This window comes from Charadrius vociferus, unplaced genomic scaffold (genome assembly GCF_000708025.1).
Source record: "Charadrius vociferus isolate BGI_N301 unplaced genomic scaffold, ASM70802v2 scaffold32, whole genome shotgun sequence".
In the NCBI taxonomy this organism is placed as follows: domain Eukaryota; kingdom Metazoa; phylum Chordata; class Aves; order Charadriiformes; family Charadriidae; genus Charadrius; species Charadrius vociferus.
The window spans coordinates 12,538,920-12,548,324 of record NW_009647856.1 but is presented as its reverse complement, the minus strand read 5'-3'; the positions used below and the strand labels follow the sequence as shown (position 1 = coordinate 12,548,324).

Sequence of the window (9,405 nt, the reverse complement as noted above, 5' to 3'; positions counted from 1 at the left end):
GGGGGGGGGGAATCACCCTAACTCTACTTTCAGATACAGAGTTCAACAGAAGACTTATGCTGTAAAGCCCATTTTCTACTCCCTGAATTATTCTGTGGTCCTCCTTTTAATTATTTTAATTACCTCAGTTGAATTTTCAAGTCATTGTTTTACACTGAGGTGCTGTTCCCCCTGACCTTTCAGATTAACGGACTAAGCATCACTATAACTCTTCTCTCAAGTAGGACACGCAACACGTTCAGATTTCTCACAACATATTACCACATTAAACAGCAGTTGTGCCACTCAATCTTTTCCCTCTGTCCTTTATCGCAAAGGAAAACAACAACAAAGTGAAAGGTTTTCCTTGCACTAGAAATTGTTAGGTTAAGGCAGACATTTGGCTTTTTTAAAAAATATAGCAAGAGAACTGCCCCAACAAGCTCCCCACCTGCCAGGCTGCTCTCTGTGGTTACCTGACAGACATTTCAGAGGAGTCTAAGTAAGAGCCTGGCCTAGACTAAGATACAGAATTGCATTTTTCTGATCTATGCGAAGTCCAATCCTATTTGCATTGTTCCCTACGGAATCTCACCAACTACAATGTGATTATCGGTGTAAGTGATGCAAACAGGATTTTATCATGTTCCTCGAAAGACCTACTGGCTACTCCTTCCAAAATCTACGCTGAAAGGCAACCCACTTTAAGCTGTTGTACTAAGATGTCTTCGAAAACTTACGGAGGAGTCAGTGGGCAAGTCGGTGTCCCACTTGCGGCCTTTGAAATCCCCTCCTCTGTTCCATCGGAACGAACTCATGCATCCTCCCTGAGAAAGCTCTGAAAGCAACAACATTTATTCAGTTACTGGAGGTTGAAAGTGTATGAAAGCATTATTTTATGCTAGTTTCAGGGGCTTCATACGTGTTTCCAGTGTATAAAATAGAGAAAGTTCAGCTAATGAAATCCTTGTAAAGATAATAATACAGGGAGGTAAATTTACAGGACAATTTTTATTTTTAGTTAATGAAGAGATTAAATCCAGCACTTTGCACCCTGAGCACACAGGAGGAAAATGAGAAATAAGGCTTTTAAAAACATCCCTGAAGTTTCGTCCAAGTCCTGCATCATTACATCACTGTAAAAAAGGAAAGCTATGAAGAAACATCTCTCCTGCTTAAAAGCAGCTCTCATCCCCACCGTGACGCCTCAAACATACCCACTGAAGGAACGTTTGACACCACCAACACTTGACTGTGGTAACGGAAGTGTTTTAAAGTCAGTATGGTGACACCACGTACCTTTGATCCTTTCGACCAAATACTCCTGGTTTGGTGTAAGATCCAAATACTGCACTATAGTGTTCAGAGTTGGAATGAGCGGAGCTTTAACGAGTGCTGCCTGCTTCAGGCTGCTGATGCTGGCTTCTGCAACACAAGAAGAGCCAGCGCAGGTCAGCTATGACCACCAAAGAACTTCGAACAGCCTCCCTTATTACCAGGTGTTGCTACAAAGAGCTCTCCCTTTCGGTGCACCATTTGACATCCTAGAAACATTTAACATGTGACACTACCCCAACCACTCATTTCAATTCCAATGCAGGAGTAGACATCTGCTTTATATCACAGAGTATAAAAGCTACAAGGGACCAACATCTACTTTGAAGAGCAGGGGGAGAGTAATGAGGTGGGGACGAGGTCAGCACCCCATCAGTTTTTCCGTAAGCATCGCAACGGACACAGCTCTTGAGGTGACACTACAATAAACAGCCCGCGACAGGTGGATTTAATTTAAATGCAGCACATCAAATGCACTTGGTTAGGGGGACACAAATCTGAAGCAACAAGAGAAGCGGTTCCTTCACTTTTGTATCAAGACATGAAAAACAGAACACTCCAGTTCATCAAAATTTTAAAAAGTAGTTCTTTCAGAAAGCAGCTGATTTTAAGGAAGAGTTTGGAAAAGCACACAGGACTGGAGACACTGAGAGATTATAGCACATCTATCCTTGAAATGTTTTCTGACAGTTTAATATTCAATAATCAATGACAATTTGAGCCTTTAGTTCCCCAGCTGTAAGTTTAGGGAAGGAAAAAAAAAAAACAACAAACAAGCAAAACCAAAACCAAACAGGCTTATGAATTTTATATGAGACAAGCATCAGTGTGACTTCATCAGTATTTCCAGAAGTCTTATGAAGAACCATTCCAGCTTAATGAAATTCCACAGAGTGGAAATGGAACGGTAATATTTAACAGACCTAATTTATGTAACACCTACCCAATGCCCCAGCTACGGAGCAGCTGGCCCTCAACTAACCAGCACTGGGAACCCCAAAGCCTCATCCCTACCTCCAATCTGCAATTCTGGACATCCCATTCTTCTCAGCTGAGTGCTCACAGATTCGATCTCTTGGACAAGTGGCACGAGAATCGTCTCATTAATCCACTAGGAAAGAAAAAGGAAAATTCAAGAGGTCAGAAGCAACAAAAATGTTAAAAAAATCCTAACCTTTAGCTTACATCCTACTAATTATCACTGTTACAATCACAAAGAAGCTTAACAACTGGAACACTGAAACCAACCAAGGAAGAAAGTAATTAAGTTAGAATATCAAGTTAGGCAGAGTTTAAATGACTCTCAATACCTTCTAAAAGGCCAGAAAATTCAACGTAAAGGAGTCAGGAAAACAGATCTGTAGAAAGTATCAGATAAAGCTTTTCTGAACAATGAGGACAGGGGTATTATGAAGCACAGCCCTCCCTCCATAAAGATAATTTATACTTTGATGGGTCCACTCCCTCTCACATTTGTTTCAGGAAATCAGGGAGCTGATAAACACTACGTGTGGGATTTGTACATGACAGGATTTGGGAACTGAAGCAAGCTGGCCCTAGGTTTATGAACAGATGCTCAGGAATCTGGCGTGGATCTCCTACTAATCTTTGCTTTTCACCAATCTTATTACTTAAAAAAAAAAAACCACACAACAAAAAACCCAACACAAAACCCACAAGCAAAACTACATACTTGATAAGTTTCTATGACCGAAAGGATAATTCAAAGTTAGATTTGCTACTTATTTTGCCACTGTGTGCAATTAAGTCTCCTCTGCTATAGCAATTCCTGTTGGTAAGACCAAGGTTTTTCTTTTTGCTTTTTATTACACTGCTCAGGACTGTCCGAAATTCAAAGTCAACCTTTGGGTTGGAATTTTCCATGCTTTGAGCCCAGAAGAATGAGTTAAAAATACTGCAGAAACATCTATTTAGCAATCTGAGTTACAGCAAGGAAAACCAAATCTTGTCATATCCCAGATGCTTTGGTCTGTCATTCCACGGTGGGTGAACTTTACAACTGTGAAGTTTTCAAAGTACAAAACACTGAGGTCTTGTCGAAAACACATCTCAGTAGCCCACTCTTAAAGCATACTGTGTTTTTATCTCCTTGTGCCAGCCCCCCCCCGATCCTCAAACAGACATTGCAATTCTTCCCGCCTCCTTTGGCATACTGGGGACACGGAGGTGATTTTCCACGCTGCTGCACTCTTAAAAACAAGGCAGTCCTTCGAGACAGGACTTACATTTCTGAACTTAGCGGTCCAGGAATCCATGTGATCAAGGAGCTGTCGGTTCATTGTCACCCGTGCCCAAACCTATGGAAAGGTTTATTAAGTACACAGAAGAACTTAACAGAATACCAAGAGTTTTTAGGGTCTATAACAGTTTCTGACACCAACTACAGCACATAATCACATTTTTCCCAAAATTGTTAGACATATGCTGGCTGTATCATGCAAATTCTACAGCAGCTTCACATACAACACTCCCGCTCTCTAGTTGTGGTACAATCATCTCCCGTAAGCCCAAATTCAGTTTTAAGCTCTCTGCTCTATTAGGATAAAATTGTTTGAAATCATAGGATTGATTTAAGAGGTATTTAAATAGGAAGCTTCATTAGGTTACTGTAGGAAATAAAGAAAATTGATCAAATTTAATTAAAGCCACAAGAATTGTATTCTTTTACACCAGACTTCTTTCAGACGAGGGTGTAAAGGCTTTATGCTTTATATCCTTCAGCTGTTCCACTGATCAATTTCAACTCAATTTTTGTCACTCATGTATGCTATCCAGAGTGCACCTTCCTCTCTAATGCAGAAATCATTTTCCAACTAAAATTCAGAATCTGAAGTCATACAGTGAAGCTGTATGAAGACAGTTAAATGGTAGAGGATTTCTCCAACGTTTTTCGATACAGCTCAAATCCAAACCTTTGCACAAAGGTGTACATTTTAGAGGCCTGTTTCTCCCTCTTGCCCACTTTGCTGCCAAATTTACCTCTTCTGCAGCCTGTTTCGAGCTCAGATCAGCATCATCCTTGTGGGCTGACGGAGCCTGGGACCTGCAAGCAGGCTGATACTGGAACTTTCTCAGCATCTGTGCGTTGTCTACCATGGAACGGCTGTAGTTCCAAAAAGTTGGGCTGCTGGAAGGAGAGCTGGAATCTGAACTTCCTGAAACGATTCATTCATTAAACAGACATGTACAATTATTGCCAAGGAATTCTGGAAACAACAGTACAGGCAATACGTCAGTATATTAAGGCTTTGACAAGAGACACGAACATGAACTGCCATGAATACATACACTGAAGTCAGTCTGCATAAACACTGATTTCACCCCTATCTTGATTGTCCCTACGCAGGACAAAAACTGCCTGCAGGTAATTTACTCCCTTTATCTGAAATGCCTTCTCGACAAGACATCCCTCTCATTAAGGTGATAAAGCCCATCATCTTACCATGGTCAGCCACCCACGCTACAGAGATAATATATCAGCACACGTTTCCATATGCTGCAACAGCAGCACGTATCCTATCCAAAGGAAAACTTTGGAGGAAAACTTTCTGACGCTCCTAAGCCATGGAGACGTGTAGAAACAACAGCGTTCTAGCTCACATCCTAATTACTCAGCAGAAGACTAAACTGGTCAGCAGATGCCTTTACCAAGGTCACAGGTGATTACCATACACGAGTTAGGTTCTATTTACTAGTAAAAGTACGCTGGAATCCTTTGCAGCTTTTCTCACCCACAAAAGCCAATCTCAAATAAAACCAACACCTTCTCCTTACCAAGCTTTTCCAATCAAATCAGTTTGTTTATTTACCTAGTTGAACTCTGTACTGTTTCTCTTCTTCATTTCGAAGGAAGGTGTCCAGTAACTTGAGGTCTGTCATATAGTCTTCTTTGCCAGTAGGAGAATTATACGGAATGGGTGAAGAGCGGTAACGAGACCTTAGCCCGCCGCTTTCCACTGGTCCAATACTCGTGGGGTATGGTGATCCACTGGGAGAGGGGCTGAAGCTGGAGACCTTGGGCAAATAAAAACAAATGATCGTGTCATTTGAGGAAGACAGAATTGCACCTTGATTTGTAAATGACATGAATATAAAAGACTTGGGGTTTGGGTTGTTTTTATTTTTCTCCTTTGTATTTACATTTTGGTTTTTTATTTTTGCTTTGCTCTGAAACAAACTAGCCACTCTAAAACAAATGAAGTGACACTGGGGAAAAAGGACAAATTGCGATAAGACAAATTTACATCTAGTTTGCAAAAGCAGCAAACGCACATATGCACAACTCTCCGCTGGCTGCTCCTACACATATACACAACTCTCCACTGGCTGCTCCTCTTCTTCAACGGCATATGGCACAACACAAGGACCAAACTATACCCTTAGGAGCTGTCTTGGCCGTTACCTTATTGTAGCTGCTGCTTGGTGAATAGGTTACAGCACTGCCGTAAGAAGGGCTGTTGCTTGACAGAGCCTGTAGCTGAGGGCTGTACCCTGTGATACAACTGGTAGTAAACTTTGGACTGCTGCTGGGGGAGCGGGATGGGCTGTAACTCAGCACACTTTGACCCTGGATCGGAGGAGAAGGCGTCGAAGACGGGACTTTCTTTGCTGCCAGCTCACGTGGTGGAGTTGTTTGTACTGCTGCAATAAGGAAAAACAGAATTATCATTGTGGATGCAGCAGCCCCAAACTCTCCTCCCCTTTTTCAACACACAACAAAATGCATACACAACACTATCTTAAAGCAATTTTATAAAGATGTTAGAAGACACACCAGAAAAATCTAGCCCCTATGGAACTCGGCAGTTAATCCACTTAAAAAAGAGGAGACTGGGACACACGACCACAACTCAGTACAAATCTTACAGCTTCAGATTTCGCTTAAATGTTACCAGGCACCTCTCATAACCCCAGGGGCTTCTCTAACATACTGCATCAGGTGCTCTACCTGCCTACTTTATCCATCTTTAGCACGTTGAATGTCTTAAATTTATCTGTGCAAATAAATATATGAGATCCTTGAGCTTTAGTGACACAGCACTCCTCCTGTCTGCATACCATCTTCTAGGGGCAGACTAGCAGCGTGTAATACTACTGCGCTAGCATTTTGCTTTTGGTTTATTTACCTTGTCAGGTTCTGCTGTATGTTAAAAGTTTGCTTCAATGTTTAAGAGCTTTCTGAGTGAATGCTCTCTGCGCTGTCATTTTCAGACTTCACACGAAGGTCTGTCTGTCCCTCTAATTTGGTTCTTGATACCAAGCACTGATATTAGTAGGATATCAAAACTATCAAACATGCACTCTCTGTTCCACGTATAGATTACAAGTTCCTTGTTCAGCCTCACAATGTTTGAGTCTCTCACTATCCTTCAGCAGCCGCTCTCATCCTGTCCTTTTTCACCATGTGTTTGTTTCCCCTCCAGTTCTCCTCACAAACACTCACCAAATTACCACTCGATGTGAATTTTAATAAGCTGTGGGTAATTTAGTTTACTGCTCATGTCAGATGAGGTAATTCAGAACTCACTTCACTAAAGAATTCTGCTGTTGAGAAAGATACTGTCTCGAAACAAACAAAAAAAGAATTAAAAAGATTGCCAGAGATATTTATTACACCCACCTGCATTCTGCAGCCCCAGCAGGGTCTGCTGGCCAGGACTCATGACCAAGCTTGTTGGTGCTACTGTGTATTTGAAGTACATCCAGAAATCAAATAAGGCATTCAGGCTGAACAGAGATGCAAGTGCAAGTTCTAGAAGAAACACAGACGTTTTTACCCGTGCTTGAGCATGGGGAATAAAAAGTATATTATTTGCAAAAATAGGTATATGCCCATCAAAACCAGGTCATTATTAGTGCTATCAGTAAGTACTAATTTGTGGAAGTATCCAAGATTTCTTCACCTTCTTACAAAAGAACCATTGGAGATAATTTTCCTTGCTATATTTAGACTAATTTATATCACTAAAATTGATTTTTTAAAAACAGGGAGTTATTTTCTAAAAAAGGACATAAACTACTGCAATGAAGTTTCACAGTACTCAAAAATCACCTTCCCTCAAATCATCTGTCACTCATCTCATGATTTTTCTCCCTCTCTTGCTTCACCCTCTAATAGTATTTGATGCAGCTAGCTTAGAGTCTAGTCATTCGAAACAAACTTTCTGTGAAATGCCATCCACACCCACACAGTACAACACAGTAGTAAAATCTGATATATCTAAGAAAGCTGTTAACACTCCTTACCTGTCACTAAAAAAGATGAAATTCCAACAGTTTAAAGGAAGATAACAGAAAGCAAACCAAAGTTTTGGTTTAAATTAAAAAAAAAAAAAAAAAAAAAGCTAGCTTAAAAATGACCACCACAGCAATAAAACTGACAAGTGAAAAAAAGAAAAGAACCCTGAAAATTAATTGAAATACTGCAGCAACTCACCGATATACCAGAGTGGCCAGTATGTGATGTTGTAATACGAGCTTATGAGTTTTCCAGTCCTAAAAAGAAAAACAAGTAGTTCTCATTTTGCAACTATTCAGTCCCAAGAAATATTTAGGGATATATGAAGTAGGATGCTTTGCTTGTTTGAATCAGATGTAACAATTAGCGTACATTTCAGTATATATCATGCCTGCAACAGATACATTAAGGAGTCCCCAGGCCCAGACCACTTTCCGGGCTTCAGTCTCCTTCTTCATCCTGATGGTCCTGTCGATGAGGGAAGTGGCTGGACTCTGTTCTGGCATCATTATCTGTAACAACAAACACAGAGAGAAGACAAAATCTTTCAACTTTTATACAGGAGGATTCTCTGTCAGCACAACATGAAAGAAAACGCAGTAATCCAAAATGAACAATGTAAGTGTGCTTTACCTTTACCCACTGAGTCACGTTTAGCATATTAAAAAAAAAGATTTTTTTTTACCAGTAAAAATAGGTAATATTTCTTTGATGAACTCTACTGTCAGCACTGTCACCTCATTACTGAGGAACAGTGCCCATCGTCTCCAGTGGAGATAAGAGGACCCAGACCGATTCCAATCTCATTTTTGAAAAATAACATCCTTCAGAAGTTGGAGGCAAAGCTCCCGCCTTCTCCAGTCAAAGGAAGGAAAAGCCTTGCACAGCTCTACAGTTTTCCTATTGAAAATTCCCATTCGTTTCATTTGGTAACAGAGTATTTTCAGCCTGTACAGCCACCTCCTGTGGGTTCAGTACACCTGAAAGGTAGCTACCTTTATGCCCAGCAACACCTTATGTGAAAGAAACAACCCTGGTGACTCTTTCTGCTAGTCCTGTCACCAAAATATGCTACTGTTCCTTCCTGCCACTTGCTTAAATTCTTCACTAGATGGGAACATAAATAGTTTGCTTTTTGGAACAAATACTTCCAACTGTACATTACTACATTAAAAAAAAAAAAAGAAAAAATACAAACCCCAAATCACATTATCTGCTTCTTATTGGTACAATGATTCAACAGTGAAACAGTTAACATCACGATTATTGGAAGACTTATACAAGAACCCATTGCCTGTTTTGGGGTTGGGTTTTTTTTTTTGAGAAGTTTTTCACCCAGTTTGAGCCCCAAGACTTCCCTTCCCACGCTGACAAATGTGACAGCCTTAAGCAGAGATCCTCTCCCCCATCCTCACACTCCCAACCTCTCTCCCTGAACCATGTCCTCCTGCAGAAGCAGAAGTTGCACTGTTAGGCTACTAAAATAAAAGTGGGATTTGGTCCTATTCTAGTTGCTTAGGACAGATGGGTGTGGGGTTTTCACCTCCAGATTGTAATATGTCCTCCCATACTCCCTGCCCTCTTCTACTAAGCCACAGTAATGAGGAAAGATGCCACCTTGACAACACATAAGGTATTGACCCCAGTGCCACACATGGAGGTCCCCTACACCTCCTCTTGCCCCAAGCCCCCCAGCATGCCCCTCTGCCATACACAGCCCCAGCTCCCCTTGCCCAAGACCCCACAGCACCCTCCACCCAGATCTCACTGTCACGCACGAAGAACCCCCACCACACACACAGAGACCCTCAGAGCTCAGCCCACACCCCACT

At 41.3% G+C, this 9,405-nt stretch overlaps 1 protein-coding gene across 1 annotated transcript in view; it reads right to left on the bottom strand.

Annotated features, from left to right (window-relative positions):
• TMEM209 (transmembrane protein 209) overlaps positions 1–8,831 on the bottom strand; it is a 12,054-nt gene extending 3,223 nt beyond the window's left edge. The window contains 11 exon segments of the mRNA XM_009882986.1: positions 720–817; positions 1,279–1,404; positions 2,329–2,425; positions 3,561–3,632; positions 4,315–4,490; positions 5,145–5,349; positions 5,738–5,976; positions 6,956–7,087; positions 7,772–7,830; positions 7,946–8,085; positions 8,772–8,831. Of these exon segments, the coding sequence (XP_009881288.1) occupies positions 720–817; positions 1,279–1,404; positions 2,329–2,425; positions 3,561–3,632; positions 4,315–4,490; positions 5,145–5,349; positions 5,738–5,976; positions 6,956–7,087; positions 7,772–7,830; positions 7,946–8,085; positions 8,772–8,831 (1,404 nt within the window).
• Positions 8,832–9,405: the final 574 nt, after the last annotated feature.